General features: G+C 42.2%; 1 protein-coding gene across 1 annotated transcript; it reads right to left on the bottom strand.

Annotated features, from left to right (window-relative positions):
• Positions 1 to 15,949: 15,949 nt before the first annotated feature.
• LOC126292025 (helix-loop-helix protein 1-like) lies at positions 15,950 to 16,959 on the bottom strand (the record flags this gene model as incomplete). The annotated part of the gene is made up of 2 exons (XM_049985821.1): positions 15,950 to 16,319; positions 16,935 to 16,959. Coding segments are annotated over 2 exons (249 nt in total), but the record flags the coding sequence as incomplete, so codon positions are not given.
• Positions 16,960 to 18,413: the final 1,454 nt, after the last annotated feature.

Here is an 18,413-nt window from a genome sequence, read left to right as displayed (position 1 = left end):
GTTGTTTACAGCGAATTGAAAAGGCACGTCCTGTTTGACCAATATAATAGGCACCGCAAGTGTCACATGAAATCTCGTAGACACCAAAATTCTGCAGAGGGCCAGCAGTTGACTTTAAATTATGGATGACATTTTTTCTCAAGTTGTTATTTGTAGAAAAGGCAATATTACTTTTGTACTTAATCCGAAGCAACCTTTGAATCTGGTATGACACTGGACCTAAAATTGAATTGAGAAGAATTTTTTCTCCGATTCTTCTGGGACGTTGATGAAAGAACCAAGCGTAATACCCTTCTTGCCAATCTTCTTTCTGAGGATATCATCCACCAACCGAGCTTCGTAACCATTATTGACCGCCACAGTTTTAATAAGATTAATCTCATTATTAAAGTTTTCTTTCGAGAGGGGAATGGAAAGTGCTCTGTGAATAGCCGAGAAAAAGAAAGCATTTCTGTGAGATACTGGATGCGTAGAAGCAGCTGGATCGATTTGATCAGATTGATTCTCTTTACGGGTGGTTATTGGTATGCTCAATTTGTGAAGCTCTTTCTCTTGTACAAATCATCCAATTTTTCTGAAATTGTAATCATTTGTTTGTTCGCACATGTACATCACATCTACCGATTTAAGTCCCATTCGGATAATTACTTTGTGGCGCATTGTTTCCTTTTATTGTCTTAGAGAGCACATTGGAGCAACTACCTTAAGTGATCTAAAATGGAACGGCGATGGAATGACGATACAAAACAATAGTTGGTAATGTTTGACAGAGTCATAGAGAGAAGGTGAGTCATTCACGAAAGAAGTGGCTTCCAAAATTCTTGTTCTACCGTTTCGTAGACTGAGTGTTTTGTACGCCACTTCTTTCGTGGATAAATTATCTTTCCTTAAAATTTTTCCAGTGAATCTGACTAGTTGACCCTCCATACTGTAAATCGCGGATTTTGATGCACTTCAAATACGTTGTACAGGCACTTATCCTGAGTACCTGGCTATCCGGTTTGTTTAGCGACGGGCCTTGGGCTTTGAGAAAATCTATTCTGAAGTTCATTGCGCTCTCTGTATACCCGTACCATTATATAAATTCCGAGCAAGTCAGCGTAGAACAGCGGTGAAGGTTCACGACTACCGTGGTGGAGGTACCGTGTTCGAGTCCTGCTCCCCTATGTTTTTTGTGTATGCAAGAACCGTCAGGAAAATTTGCTCCTAACGTTCAAAAACGAGTAGACTAATTAACTGGGAAATGCAGAAATGTAGTCACGTCCTGCACGATATTCAGGAAGTTCACGAAACGTGTACGAAGAATTTTTGCGTTCTGTAATTCTTCCGAACGTGGGACAGAAAAAATTTTCGTACATTATCGATTTTTGGGGAGGGCAAACAGATTCAACTTTATACGATATTCACTGATGAAAGGAAAGCTAGCACGTGCACCTTAAAAGTGGTCCCACCAAAGAGCACTCCTTATTGCCAGCCCTGCGATGTTTGTTTTTACCGACAGTGAAAATCTTCACGAAAATTATTCAGAATGCTTCTGACTTGATAAAAGACAATAGAGAGATAGCTCCTAGGGAAGATTCGATAAAATTACATTCTCAACTTCTACATCAATTCAGCGCACCTAATTTTGAAAGCATGGTTATATGCGCATGGTTCGCATCGAAATTAGCGGATAAAAGAGAAATCTTTTTGAATGCAAAGGAATTGTGTTTCCCGGTATCGCTCACGAAGAAACTGCGCCCCTGCAAGACGGTTGCTTTCATAAAATGCGCGTAGTGCTGCGAAAATTTGTGCTTCGGTTGTTTCTATGGTAAGTATCACCCACAATATTGTTCTAGTACATCAAGCAATGTGGACGATGAAAAATGTTGTTGTTGTTATGGTCTTCAGTCCTGAGACTGGTTTGATGCAGCTCTCCATGCTACTCCATCCTGTGCAAACTGCTTCATCTCCCAGTACGTACTGCAGCCGACATCCTTCTGAACCTTTTCGTTAGAGATGCTAAATTATGTTGCAATGTGTAACAGGTTCGTATCTTGCCTTTCCATTTTTCTTTCTCCTTCACGTTTTCTGAAAGGTTGCGGGACTAATTAAAAAATTGAATTTTTTAGCGTAATATTCGGTGTTTTGTGATAATCCATATATATTGTAAAAATGTGTGTGTGTGTGTGTGTGTGTGTGTGTGTGTGTGTGTGTGTTCTGTGTATGTGTTCCACGTCCCATCCTAAGCCACTGGACCTGTTTCAACCAAACAAAGGGGCGGCGGTGGGGGTAAAAAGGTTAATTTAGCCCCCGATGCGTGATTTCCCAGACTTCAATTAACCCATTGTTTCAGAGTGAGAGCACTTAGCGACTTGCAACAAACTTTACGCATAATTCCAAACCTTAACATTTTCTCGCTGGCAACCCGTATAAAATAATGAAAGATGGTACGCCTACTACTTTTCCTCTCCTTATGTAGTGAAAGTACCACATGAGGCATGACGTTATAATTTATTACTTCATTAATGCTAAGCGTATTCGCGACTCTTTTTACAGACGGTGTGCACATGCACCACTGAATTTAGATGCAAAATGATATCATTGTACGTCACCTAGTTCAAGAATACGATGTCATAAACAATGAGATGTTTGAAACAATCACCATCATGGATGACGTTAAAATTTATTGCGTCTTTGCTATTAACTCTATTCACAATAAATTCCGCAGACAGTATCCACATATGCTGCTAAATATACACACGATATATTTTACAGTCGTATGCACGTATGCCACTGAATGTAAGTGCAAAATTATATCATTGTACGAACATAGTCCAGGAGTTATGGCGTCATAAACAGTGGGCTGCGTAAAAACTTCCACATGGTGCATGACGATTAAATTTATCATTTTGTTGCTACTAGCTCCATTTGCAACATATTTTGCAGGCAGTGTCCACATTTGTCACTGAATACATCCACAAAATTGTATCATTGTATGATATATCACTGTATGGCTAGTAGTTCAGCAGATATGACGTCATGAACACTAGGCGCGATGGCGTGGACGTACAGCTATAAACAAATACGTGAGCAACGGCAGGTTTCTCCGATAACGTAACTACGAACGCGATACCTCTCAGGGGTGAATCTGTCCGATTTTGTGAAGTCTTAAGAGCTTATATCGTTACTGACTCGACAAGGAACTTGCTTTTTTGCCCTTATAACACGTTCATGAATACTGAAGATTTTATTTATTTACATTACAGACGGTGCAAAACGACTAGCATGACGACAAGGTAGAAAATGTGCGTTTCAATAGAGCTGAAGTGCTTATTTTATGATCGTCGTTTTTCGTAAACGAACGGTATGATTTGCGAGCCAGACACAGCTGAAAACTGTCGCTGGGGAGTACTGTAGTCGCAGATCACGGGACGGGTTCGTGAACACAAGGGGGAAAAAATCTTCAAAAAATTTGTTAGTTTTTTTAAATAGTCCATCTCAAAGAATAAGAATTGTAAGCCCATGTAATGGATATCATCTTTTAACAGATCTTTTGTGAACATTTTGCTGTAGGAACCGCAGTTTATGGCCTCACACATTTTTCTGAATTGTCTTGTGTTGCAAGTGAAAACAAATGTGTCAATTATTTATGTACATCAGATACACATATCTCTAAAGCAAAGTAGAAAATGCATTTTTTCTGCAAGTTCTTTACACTATTGTCTTTAAAGTAGACTTTTAAAGAATTTTACTGCCATAATTATGGTTCAAAACAGCTTTTAATAATGATCATCAAAATTTTCAGGAATTAATTTATAGTTTTTCTTTAAAAAAGTCTTTAATTTTCAAATTTAAGTCATAAGAAAAGTTTGTTTTTTAGGTAAGTATGTTTTAAGAGAGTATACAAAATTTAAGCACTCCTCTACTAGTTTTTAACCATATGTATCAGAACATAAAAGATGAACTTTTGGGAAATTTAAGCAAAGTTAAAACGTTTTTTTTGTCTAACCTGCATAGCACTAATGCATCCCATACCCACATTCATTTTGTTCTTTGCGTGGGTCTTCCTTCCTCTTCTTTTCCAGACTTCTTCTTGTTCTTACTTCTTTGATGGGTTGCAACACGGATTTCTCTGCTTCGAAATGTCTCCTGTGATCAATGGCAATTAAAATTCTTGCCATATTTAGTCCACCAGGCATCCCCATTAATTCCGTAACCTTAAACCTTGACACGGCATCATGTTTGAAACACAGCAGAACATCCAGCACACCTATTTTCAAAGTATTTAGTTCTACCAGAACAATTTTTGGTATCTGTTCCCACGCAGAGTTGCTAAAACTTTCATTTGGTTTTTGATTCTTGCCCTACAAACACTTCCCTAATAACAGTCTGTCACTGAGATCCCTGTATATAGGTTTTACAACTTCCGTTATAGCAATGGGGAAGAATCCTTATGCTTGAAGCTTTCACCTTGAATAATAGAGCGCAGGTAGCTACACACTGATTTCCTGCCAGGTGGGCAGAGTGCATGACACAGGTTTTCATATGTGGATATTTTATGAAAGAAGGTTGTCAGTACTGTCTTTCCTACCGATGTATCTTGATAAATTTTAAGACATTTCCTCTACTAGAATGCTACTGAAATACAAATAAAAATTCCCTAGAGTGTCTGGTAGAGGTCCGTACAAAACTACTGCAATTAATTCCACAAATGTTAAGTTTGTATATACAAAACCGAACCAACATGGTGCTTTGACAGATTAGCCAACATTCGGGACTAAAGATTCATAAAAAACAAACAAGGGAAAACAAAATTCTGTTGTTAACCGAACTGTCAGGGAATGGAAGGTATCGTCACGTGTGTAGCTACATTTAAGGTCCTCTAATTTTGTGGATTTCTTCGGTACGATTTCCTGAAAGTAAACGTTTTGTTGTTCAGAAAACTACAGGGAATTTTTTGAGACAAAAATTTTAAACAAAATTATCTTTTTACACTTAATCATACACTAGCTCCTCAACCAGCATGTCCTAAGTGTTGCTGACACTGCCTCTCGTGAGGTTGGATTTCCCATCTGTGTCCATGTCAGTGTTAGCTGCTTCATCATGTATGAGGGCTCTTAACGGAGAATTGAACGTCCCTCAGTCAACAACGTGGAAACTCTTTCGTAAGTGATTATGACGAATTGCAGCTACTGCAGGCCATAAGCCATGACGACAAATTGTGCTGTCTGTATTTCTGCATTGATATGCAAAACCGCCTCGAAAATGACTACTTTGCTAGAAAATTAATGTTCAACGATGAAGCCACTTTTAATCTTTCATGAAAGATCAGGAGACAGACAATCCAAATGCAGCTGTCAAACATGTACGGGATTCCGAGAAAGTTAGTTAATGTATTTTATTACGTATCTACCGTCCGCCCCTATAGCTGAGTGGTCAGCGTGACGGATTGCCGTCCTACGGGCCCGGGTTCGATTCCAGGCAGGGTCGGGGATTTTCTCCGCTCAAGAATTGTCTTCATCATCATTTCGTCTCCATTCGGCGCGCAGGTCACCCAATGTGGCGCGAATGTAATAAGACCTGCACCATGGCGGCCGGACCTGTCCCGTAAGGGGCCTCTCGGTTAATGACGCCAAACGCTCATTTCCAGTTTCCATGACATATCTACCAAAGACTCTTCTTCTTCACTCAGAGGATTGTCAACGGTATCATCTACCACGACATGCTGCTTTTGTGGCTCCTGCCACAATTGACAGCAGGGATTCCACTTTCAACAAGACTGCCCCCTTCCACATTTCCATGGTTCTTTATGAGATTACTGAATGACACGTAACCTCGTCAATCGACAGGCCATGTTATGGCCGCTGACCTGGTGGTACTGGAGTGACCACCACGCTCAACGTACTTGACGCTTTGCGATATTTTTTTTATGGGGCTACATTGACGACAGCATTTGCATTCCACCTCCACCACACGACCTCAAAGACTTTCAACATCACATCACAACATCTATTTTGACCATCACACTTGAAATGCTGAGTCGTTGAGCTTTCAAGTACATCTATTTGCGGTCCATGAATAAACATTGGAGGAAAAATATAACAATTTCTTTATAAATCTATCTTTCTTGTCGCAAAAAGCAGTAAAATGATATAATAACAATAACATTGGAATTTCATAATATAAAGTTTTGGTTGCAAAAACAGACATAACGTCTGAAGAGATACCGCAATCACTGGTTATACATTGAATTTCATAATATAAAGTTCTGGTTGCAAAAACAGACATAACGTCTGAAGATATACCGCAATCATTGGTTAGACAGTGTTACTTTTAATCCGTCTTGATTGCAAGAATGTTTATTCACATGACCAGTTTCGGTTCCTCTAGAACCTTCTTCAGATCTGTAATTACAGGAGTGACACAGCATGTGAAGGTTGCTGTGTGTGGACGGGTTACTCCTGTAACCGAAATTGCGTATCTGAAGATGGTTCTATAGGAACCGAAACCGGTCATGTGAACAAACATATTTGCAATCAAGACGGAATCTAAGTAACATTGTAAATTTTGGTTGTTTTCAAAGTGAAACCTCTAGGGGGTCGTAATGATGATTTTTCATGGCTACATTTTTGTTGTTGTGAAATTTGGTGAAACATTTCTCCGTTTTGGTTAAATATAAACCAATATTAGATGTTTTACACATGGATTCTGCGCGATGCAGTACTTTAGCAGTACTACAGTGTGCACATCATCGAGATGGTCCTCTTTCTGGCAAATGGGATGCGTTGCCCAAGCGCTTATCTCCTGCAACGGAAAACTTGAATCTGTTCTGCTGCATGTGAGACCACTTGTAGTTAGGAGATGATGTGACTGGACCAGCAATTGCAGAGAGTCTGAATTTCTTCAAGAATATTTGCTCGTGACTGCAGCGTTTCTTATAAAAGACGAAGGCGTTTACAACAGTGACATCAAGGAAGTGTCAGAAAATCCTGTGTCACCACGTTTTGCTTTTACTTCCAGTCTCATATATTGATTTTAACCTGTCTGATTTGTCTACAAGCCCCATTTTACAGGCACTGTAACCATCTACAAAATCTGGGCACTTAATTTCTGCATGGAAACTATTTTTATATTTTCAAAATGCTGTGCTTACGTTTTTAATATTGTGGAAATTTGAAAGAAACTATATTGGTTTGCGATCACTCCAAACGATTACCGTAATACTTTGGCTGCTACATCGAAACTGGTATTCTCACTGAGACATGTTATTTTATTTTTCAAATTCTTTTGGAGACACAACTCTCCCTTTCCTCACCCTCCCACAAACACATATGCTTTGTTTCCTCAGACCGAGCACGAGGGGTACAGAAGTAAAATGATTATAAAATACAGCTTGTACATTTTCCTGCAAGTTCTGGTTTAAGGTGTTTTACAACGCGGGAACCTAAGCACTTTTATGTCTCCTGACTAATTTTCCCAGTGATTTGATCCATTATAAACGGTTCTGAAAGCCTGCGACTATGAAAACAATAGGTTTGTTTATAAATAACTCATCTGCTACCAGTCACGATTTTCTTTATTTTATTTTTTCGCACGACGCGTTTCGGAAAATGGCACACTACATCAGCCATAGCAACAAATATATATATAATACAAGACACCCATTTGGAAAAGTAGAGCAAAATGTGGAAGTACTCCACCGACTAAATAAAGGACATAAAATGGATTTGCTAGAAGAACTGGAGATATATTCACATTACAGAAAATATAAAGATAAAATATTAAATGAAAAACTTGAACGTGAATCAGTGAATTTCTTCAGATGTTTCGATAGTACACTTAAATAAAAATAGTAACACATAGAAATAAGCACAATTGTAAAATAGACATAAGTAAATTATGATCCAAATTATTACGGTAAAAAACCTCTGTACAAAAACATATCATACTCTGTAGAAGACCTATATTGTCATCTCTGTTGACTACTTGTAAGAACATCTGTGTCACTGTTTTGTTTATGAAAAATGTTTTCGATGTTTAAAAGTTTACAAGTTGTATGTGATGTTTAGTGTGTGTGAGACTCTGCACAAATGGACCACAAGGAAACCGCAAGTACAAGTTCTTCTAAATTTCGCCGCTAACTTCATAAAAAGATCGACAACCAACTAAAAATCGCGTGTTCTCTTATATATTGCAGTAAAGTCAACAAAATGAAGCAGAATCTCACACATCGACAATTTCACATAGGAATGACGTAACAAACGCATAAAACACACTTGAAAATGTGAATAATTTCCCGAAACGCGTCGTGCGAAACATAAAATAAAGAAAATCGTGGCTGGTAGCAGATGAGTTATTTATAAACAAACCTATTATAATTTTCCCAGTATAGAGTTGAAACATGGGGAAATAGCCAGTTTCAGTAGTCAGTACCCAAATTTTGTATCACGCTTTATGGGTTTCTGTGGGATATATTGCTTGAGGCTTGACCTACGTTTGGAACGAATCATCGATTCATCCACAGCAAGATGTTCTGTGGCTTATAGCGGTCAGAGTAGCTTTTGCTAAGAAAACCCAGCTGTGGGCGTATTTTGAACAGTTTATCGTAGCCTTCCTCCCCTTTTTTGGCTGCTGATCTTCATCATTCACATGCATCTACATCTACATCAATACTCTCCAATCCACCGTGAGGTGCATGGCAGAAGGTACATCGCATTTTACCAGTTATTAGGGTTTCTTCCTGTTCCATTGACGTATGGAACGTGGGGAGAACGATTGCTAAAATGCCACTGTGCTTGCAGCAATTATTCTAATGTTATCGTCATGATGCTCATGATATCTGTGCGAGCGATACGTAGGGGGTTACAGTACATCCCTAGAGTCATGATTTAAAGCTGGTTCTTGAAACGTCGTTAATAGACTCTCTCAGGATAGTTTACCTCTGTCTTCAAAACTCTCCCATTTCAGTACTACTCCACTTTCAAAGTCTGTTAATTCCAAGCTGTTCGGTCATAAACACGTCGGAAACCTTATCACGTCAATAACCTGAGTACAAATGACAGCTCTGCTAAGACTGCCCTTTTATATCTCGTGTATGCGTTAATAGCACCATCTGTTCACGTGGATATCACTATCCCATGACTTGTGTTAACTCATTGTAAAACAAAACTGGAACCGTAACATTTGTTTCACAGGCAAGAATATACCATCAGACGTACTGTGTCACCACCGACTGTGTCAAATGGAGTAATGAATGAACAAAAAAATAGAAGATAATTTCGACAATAACTTAAAAATATTAATGAACAGTTCGAATGTAATCTCTTGTATGAGTGTTTACAACTTAAGACACTGAGGTCATTACGGAAATAAATCAGTGAGGGAGATAGTGAGGTCTGCTAAGTGGTATTATGTTTATTCTGATTTTTGCTGCAAATTAGTGACTTTAAGAGATGGCTTAGAAATCACATACAACATTTAGTAATTTAGTATGTGTTAAAAATGCTACAAGGCTTAAGGTGCAGTGTGTTTTGTTTGTGACCTAAAATACTACACTCCTGGAAATGGAAAAAAGAACACATTGACACTGGTGTGTCAGACCCACCATACTTGCTCCGGACACTGCGAGAGGGCTGTACAAGCAATGATCACACGCACGGTACAGCGGACACACCAGGAACCGCGGTGTTGGCCGTCGAATGGCTCTAGCTGCGCAGCATTTGTGCACCGCCGCCGTCAGTGTCAGCCAGTTTGCCGTGGCATACGGAGCTCCATCGCAGTCTTTAACACTGGTAGCATGCCGCGACAGCGTGGACGTGAACCGTATGTGCAGTTGACGGACTTTGAGCGAGGGCGTATAGTGGGCATGCGGGAGGCCGGGTGGACGTACCGCCGAATTGCTCAACACGTGGGGCGTGAGGTCTCCACAGCACATCGATGATGTCGCCAGCGGTCGGCGGAAGGTGCACGTGCCCGTCGACCTGGGACCGGACCGCAGCGACGCACGGATGCTCGCCAAGACCGTAGGATCCTACGCAGTGCCGTAGGGGACCGCACCGCCACTTCCCAGCAAATTAGGGACACTGTTGCTCCTGGGTTATCGGCGAGGACCATTCGCAACCGTCTCCATGAAGCTGGGCTACGGTCCCGCACACCGTTAGGCCGTCTTCCGCTCACGCCCCAATATCGTGCAGCCCGCCTCCAGTGGTGTCGCGACAGGCGTGAATGGAGGGACGAATGGAGACGTGTCGTCTTCAGCGATGAGAGTCGCTTCTGCCTTGGTGCCAATGATGGTGGTATGCGTGTTTGGCGCCGTGCAGGTGAGCGCCACAATCAGGACTGCATACGACCGAGGCACACAGGGCCAACACCCGGCATCATGGTGTGGTGAGCGATCTCCTACACTGGCCGTACACCTCTGGTTATCGTCGAGGGGACACTGAATAGTGCACGGTACATCCAAACCGTCATCGAACCCATCGTTCTACCGTTCCTAGACCGGCAAGGGAACTTGCTGTTCCAACAGGACAATGCACGTCCGCATGTATCCAGTGCCACCCAACGTGCTCTAGAAGGTGTAAGTCAACTACCCTGGCCAGCAAGATCTCCGGATCTGTCCCCCATTGAGCATGTTTGGGACTGGATGAAGCGTCGTCTCAAGCGGTCTGCATGTCCAGCACGAACGCTGGTCCAACTGAGGCGCCAGGTGGAAATGGCATGTCAAGCCGTTCCACAGGACTACATCCAGCATCTCTACGATCGTCTCCATGGGAGAATAGCAGCCTGCATTGCTGCGAAAGGTGGATATACACTGTACTAGTGCCGACATTGTGCATGCTCTGTTGCCTGTGTCTATGTGCCTCTGGTTCTGTCAGTGTGATCATACGATGTATCTGACCCCAGGAATGTGTCAATAAAGTTTCCCCTTCCTGGGACAATGAATTCACGGTGTTCTTATTTCAATTTCCAGGAGTGTATTTTCTTGTTTATTGTTCAGTTCGTAACATTTCGCTCTATCGCCTTTTACTTACTGAAATAATTTTAAGAGAACGACCACAGTAATACAGTAATAGCCGCAACCTCTTCAGCAACGTATAAACCTTTTTTTAAGTTTTGGCAGTGTCATTAATTTCGTCTAATATAAGATTATTATATCCATTCGAAACCATACACAGGCTAGTGACATGGTTACTCAAACACAATAAATATGGCACAGTGATTTATTCCAGTCTAAGTATTTTACAAGACTTATGCTACAAGATTCTGGTAATAGCTCCTTGAAAAACAAATAGAGAAAAAATGTTGTAGATGGTATTTAATACTGTTCATTCCATTGATGCTTAGACAGCGTGTAATACTTCACTCTGTCGCCTTTCGCACACAGCATTGATATTACGAGAAGGAGTACAGTATTGGTGACTGCTTGCTGGGCACCCTGTCCCTAGGTGTATTGCACACCGTTCCGTGGTTACAACGTTGGTCACGTGAGAAGGCGAGTGCGGGCCATAGCTTGCCACAAGACCGTTAATCGTTAACTAACGAAGTTAATTTTTCGAGTAACGGATTGAATTTTAAATTAATTTTGAAATACGCTAACGGACTCTTTAACTGCTAACTTTTTTTGACTCCGTTGATCGCTCATTAGGTACCTACAATATTCATGACAGGAAAGACGTAGCGCCACCAGAGGATATCGTGTTCTGACAATTTCAGGTCATGTAGGTGTGCGGCTACGCCGGGGTGCGCGCGATCGATGTAAGCAATAGAGTGCGGGCGAGAATAACTAAATTCACGTTAAGTACTAATTTTCGTTAATGAATTGACTGTGGAAACAAAGTCATGGGAACGGGTTCTAACTCCCCAGTTGATGAGAAATCGTGGACGCATTAAAATGATTACGTTAAGTTTGGATCCAGATCGGGAGAACAAACACTTTTCGGTCGTAAACTGTGCTTATCTAAAAAGTCAACAATTAGGGCTCAACTTCCATAGCAAACAATTTGAAACAACACACAAGGAGAGCATATGAATCTCGGAATGTACAGTTTGAAGAAAAAGTGAGGGAAAGGTCCGCTAGAGGAAATCAGAAAAGAAAAATCAATCTCGGGCATTCAGATAGCGACAGCGGAGCAAGTAGCAGTATTCCGGTTAGAAGTATACGACAGAGAATCACTGGAGAGTCTTCTGGCGTTGCAGCAGATGGCAGCGGTGTGTCTCAAGCTTTTGTGAAGCAATGAATAGTAAACTTCGTCGTTACGGACATATTTCCTTGCATGTTGTCGAATCTAGAAGCTCAAAAACACTTGCAACCCCAGAAAAAGTTTAGTTTCGAGGAGAATATTGGGAAGACGCTTCGTTGATGAGCACTTTCGATTTAAGCAACATCTTGTTACGGAAAATACGCACAGAGAATCAGATAGTATCTTATTCTTCTTTGATCAAAAATTGATAATTAAATAATCATAAATCTAAATAATTTACCGATTAAAGTGTTGTTTTATTTACTTCGATATCCTACCTCGAGGTTCGCCGATGACATTGTATTTCCGTCAGAGACAGCAAAGGACTTGGAAGAGCAGTTGAACGCAATGGATAGTGTCTTGAAAGGAGGATATAAGATGAACATCAACAAAATCAAAACAAGGATAATGGAATGTAGTCAAATTAAATCGGGTGATGCTGAGGGTATTAGATCAGAAAATGAGACGCTTAAAGTAGTTGATGAGTTTTGATACTTGGGGAGCAAAATAACTGATGATGGTCGAAGCAGAGAGGATATAAAATGTAGACTGGCAATGGCAAGCAAAGCGTTTTGAAGAAGAGAAATTTGTTAACATCGAGTATAGATTTAAGTGTAACGAAGTCGTTTCTGAAAGTATTTATATGGAGTGTAGCCATGTATGGAAGTGAAACAAGGACGATAAATAGTTTGGACAAGAAGAGAATAGAAGCTTTCGAAATGTGGTGCTACAGAAGAATGCTGAAGATAAGTTGGGTAGATCACATAACTAATGAGGCGGTACTGAATAGAATTGGGGAGAAGAGAAAGTTGGGGCACAACTTGACTAGAAGAAGAGATCGTTTGGTAGGACATGTTCTGAGGCATCAAGGGATCACCAATTTAGTATTGGAGGGCATAGAGGAGGGTAAAAATCGTAGAGGGAGACCAAGAGATGAATACACTAAGCAGATTCAGAAGGATGTAGTTTGCAGCAGGTACTGGGAGACGAAGAAGCTTACACAGGATAGACTAGCATGGAGAGATTCATGAAACCAGTCTAAGGACTGAAGACCACAACAACATCCTACCTAAACTTCCCCAACAATTTTTTTTTAAAGCATAGTATATTGTTTGATTCACTTCCTCATTCCACTACATTCACAACATAAAGGTTACTATTACAAGTTAATGAATAACTATTTACTTTAGTTTCCGATAAATCTGTAAGGTTATGCTTCAACGTTTAATTAAGTTAACTTTTTTAGTAACGGATTAACGATTAGCAAAGTTAACTTGTTGATTAACGTTGCCTATTTGTGGTGCTGGGCAGCGAATGTCAATGTGCCACATTACAGTCCTGCCCACACCGTCATGCTGCCACGTCAGTCTGTAGCTGCGTTTCGAGATGTGTGCAGAATATTAGGCACTGACTTACGTGTTAGGCTAGGTAGTGTTCGTTGTGGGTTGCATCAAGCAACCATGCCCAGTATTACATTTACTAGCGGTAGTAAGAGTGTTCTGGGCATTCAAGGGAAGTCATAAAATTTTAATTATCATGTCGAAAAAATAAAGTTGTGTAATTAACTTATTGTTTTAATTTTCGAGTACATTTCTACAGTCTCTATACTCTGAACTCGTCGAGCCATATTACTGTAGCACCCAGCTGGGAGGGCGAGACCTGTAAAATGCCACAGCCTACTGTTGAGGTGGAGCATCGTGCAGTTACTTGTCTTCTGCGTTTCAAGAACGAAGCTTCAGTAATCAAGGCTGACTTGGAGAAAATTTATGGCAATAATGCACCACCCTATTACACAGCGGTCAGGTGGTGCTATCAGTTCCATCCTGGTCAACCAAATTTGAACGATGAAGCACGAAACAGCAGACCATATCTATGTGAAGAACCAGAAATCTCGTAAGTTTTGTAATTAGGCTGTTTACGTTTTTACGTTGGTAACGCCACGTAGCGCTCTGTATGCAAATCACTGATTGTGCTGTGTGCAGTCTGTGGCTGGTTTGCATTGTTGGAATATTTGCTATCGTAGTATTGGGCAGCTGGATGTGAACAGCGCTTAGCGTTGCGCAGTTGGAGGTGAGCCGCCGGCAGTGGTGGATGTGGGGAGAGAGATGGCGGAGTTTTGAGAGCGGACGATCTGGACGTGTGTACCACAGAAAAACGAAATTTGTAAGACTGGATGTCATGAAACTGATATATATATATATATATATATATATATATATATATATATATATATATATATGTGTGTGTGTGTGTGTGTGTGTGTGTGTGTGTGTGTGTGCCACATTACAGTCAGCTGGCGCTCGCTGTATTGCAGTAGTTCGAGTAACGAAGATTTTTGTGAGGTAAGTGATTCATGAAAGGTATAGGTTATTGTTAGCCAGGGCCACTCTTTTGTAGGGATTATTGAAAGTCAGACTGCGTTGCGCTAAAAATATTGTGTGTCAGTTTAGTGATGATCAGAATAAGTAAAGAGAAATCTGTCTGAGTACGTTGAGTTTCGCTCAGCTGCTTGAAAATCAAATAACGTAAGAGTTTTTCCAACACTGTCATTCATAATTTTTGTATAGGGATGTTTCAGTTTCGATACGTCGAAAACTGGGTGCTGGCAGAGGGACGTCGAAATCTTGGAGAAAGAAAGTCATCTAAAGAACTGATGTGACAATACTAGAAGACTGAAACCGAACGCCACCAGGATAGAGACGGCTTTCTTTCATTAGTGCAACAGAGTGGCACAGAGACAGCCCCACGTCTACTTTGGTGACAGACTACTTCACCACAGTCTGCACCGAAAACATGTAAAGGTTACATTGGACCGGACAGTGGCGTAGAAGTATCTGGAAAACACTGCTGCAAACATAAGAGTTAGAAACAACATCCTGCATAAGATATGTGGAATAACCTGGTGCTCCGCAGCTGACACGCTTCGCAGATCAACACTTGGACTAGTCTACTCTACTGTGGAATATGCTGCACCTGTACCACTCAATAGTGTGCACACACAAACTCTCAATGCACAGATGAACAACACAGTGGTACAGTAAGATCAACCTCTGATGGCTGTCCGTTTAGATCCACATACCATTCCCTGGACCTAGACAGGAGGCAACTCTACTGCATGAGTTTTAAACATGAGGCAACCCACAACTCCCTATCCACTAAGATGCAGTTACTGAAGAAAGAAACAGCCAATAAAACCCTCCACGAAGACAGCCATGGAACTGAACCCTTCTGTTCAACTTAACATCTGAAGTATTAAAACCAGTATCTTAAATCATCTCTATTTTTTTTTCATTTTGTTATTCCAGTCTCGAAACTTTCTGGATTGGCAGGATACAATCGAGACAAATACTTTCTAAAACGTAGAAAGGTCGAACTAACTGATGTCGGATGCATAAATATGCCGCACATCGCACACCATCTATTGCTCGCGCATCACTTTTGGATTCGCAGGGCTAATGAAATTTATCTGTATCTAGGAATTGGAAGAAAACTCGGCCTGATCCGCGGACGTGAAGGTAAGCAAGAGACTCTGTATCACTACTGAGTGCCTTCACTGAAACAGAGATATCGGATGAATACGAATACTGTCGAGTCGGCACAAACTGCTTGAGGGGGAGAAATAATGTAGCAGAATGTTTCAGGCAGTACCGAAGCGGAGTCTTGCGGCATACTCGTAACACACCAATGAACACACACGATATGCGACGGCTCTACTGGTGACGCCACGACGTATTCTCGGTCCCTCGCTTCGCAGAACGCACCGCGCACCCGCCTTCTTACTCGCACGCGCGACAGGGGAGAGCGAGCCCCTGCGGGGTAGGCAGCCGCGCAGCGCACGCTAGCGCGCCTCGCCCGCGGCGCCTTGCGCTTCGGGTCAGACGTCGAGCACGTGGTTGAGGTAGGCGATGTAGCAGATGGCCAGCTTGAGGATCTCGATCTTGGAGAGCTTCTTGTCCGGAGGCAGCGTGGGCAGCAGCCGCCGCAGCTCGCAGAAGGCCACGTTGAACGCCTCGACGCGGATGCGCTCGCGCGTCGCGTGGGCGGTGCGGTACTTCTGCGTCGCCCGCCGGCGCCGCCGCCGCTCCTCGCGGCTCAGCGTCGACGATGAGGACGACGACGCCGCCCCCGAGGACGCCACGCCGCCCCCGCAGCTTCCCGTCGTCGAGGACGGGGTCGACGCTGCCGCGGCTGCTGACGCGTGGTGCAAGCCACCCGCTGTAAACATTCAGCGTTCCGTAATGAGCAACTGCTTCGATTGACACAGTTTTTAAAAGACCTTACTCCAAATTTTGAGAAAATGAATTGAGAACGGCACCAGTTTCTATACACATACACTACTGGCCATTAAAATTGCTGCAGCAAGAAGAAATGCAGATGATAAACGAGTATTCACTGGACAAATATACATTACCAAAACTGATGCATTTTCGTAATACGGAAACATAAATTCGAAAAGCACGAAATATGGAATTTTACCTTCGCAAACACTGAAATCGACGTGGCGACTTCTGCTTTTGCCTTGTCAGCCAACAATCATCTGGCTGCATCAACCTGTCACAGTACAGGACTCGTGACCTATGTTGTGGTCAGGTTGAGTTCTCATTGTGGTGTCGTCCAGAGACTGCGATGCTTCTTCAAATTCGGCAACGCGCATCGATACCACAGACATTAGCGACGACTTGCTGCAGTCCGCAACGGCGAATGTGAGAGGCCGAAGAAGGGAGTCGCCCCCCCCCCCCCCCCCCCTCCTCCTCTCTCAACACAGCAGCGCCGTCATTCAGAGGTTAATATAGAGCCGAGGATGGAAGGACTCTGTCCAAGTTAGTGACAGCTTATGCAGTCAACATCATCGAGTAGGACTAAAGGTTTATTCAAGTCTGAGATGGAAATGTACTTTTGTAAGTGTTGAATGTTGTGCTTCAAGAGAACATTTGTGAATTAGTGATCTTTTATAGTGAATGACAGTTGCGAATTGTCAAGCACTCCTGTGCAATGGACAATATCAAGATAATTAAAACTTTTTATCAGTCATGTAACAAAATGGGCTAATATTTCATCTGTTGTATTTCCATGAATCATCTCCCAGAGCAATCACAGAACCAAGTGTGGCCAGACGACCGACGTTTCGTCTGATAGCAACACTAACAACACAGTTTAGATTGCTGCGAGTGAAACGAACTGCATTTAAATTGATAATCTTAATTGTCACAAATATTTAACTTTTATTTACTTATTTTTGAATGTCACGATTTTGCGGTTGTGCCATGTTGATTTCAGTGTTTGCGAAGCTAACATGCCATATTTAGTGATTTTCGTTTTCATACACTACTGGCCATTAAAATTTCTACACCAAGAAGAAATGCAGATGATAAATGGGTATTCATTGGAGAAATATATTATACTAGAAGTGACATGTGATTACATTTTTACGCAATTTGGGTGCATAGATCCTGAGAAATCAGTACCCAGAACAACCACCTCTGGCCGTAATAACGGCCTTGATACGCCTGGGCATTGAGTCAAACAGAGCTTGGATGGCGTGTACAGGTACAGCTGCATATGCAGCTTCAACACGATACCACAGTTCATCAAGAGTAGTTACTGGCGTATTGTGACGAGCCAGTTGTTCAGCCACCATTGACCAGACGCTTTCAATTGGTGAGAGATGCGGAGAATGTGCTTGCCAGGGCACCAGTCCAACATTTTCTGTATCCAGAAAGGCCAGTACAGGACCTGCAACATGGGGTCGTGCATCATCCTGCTGAAATGCAGTGTTTCGCAGGGATCGAATGAAGAGGTTGGGTTGGTTTGGGGAAGGAGGCCAGACAGCAAGGTCATCGGCTTCATCAGATTAGGGAAAGATGGGTAAGGAACTCGGCCGTGCCCTTTCAAAGGAACCATCCCGGCATTTGCGTGGAGCGATTTAGGGAAATCACGGAGAACCTAAAGCAGGATGGCCGGACGAGGGGTTGAACCGTCGTCCTCCCGAATGCGAGTCCAGTGTCTAACCACTGCGCCACCTGCGAACAAGAGGTGACCGAGACGTGTAACCAATGGCACCCCATACCATCACGCCAGGTGATACGCCAGTATGGCGATAACGAATACACGCTTCCAATGTGCGTTCACCGCCATGTCGCCCAACAGGAATGCGACCATCATGAAGCTGTAAACAGAACTTGAATTCTTCCG

The sequence above is a fragment of the Schistocerca gregaria genome, chromosome 9 (genome assembly GCF_023897955.1).
Source record: "Schistocerca gregaria isolate iqSchGreg1 chromosome 9, iqSchGreg1.2, whole genome shotgun sequence".
NCBI lineage: Eukaryota > Metazoa > Arthropoda > Insecta > Orthoptera > Acrididae > Schistocerca > Schistocerca gregaria.
Note: the sequence above shows the minus strand (reverse complement) of the source record. Positions and strands in the feature narration are given on the sequence as shown.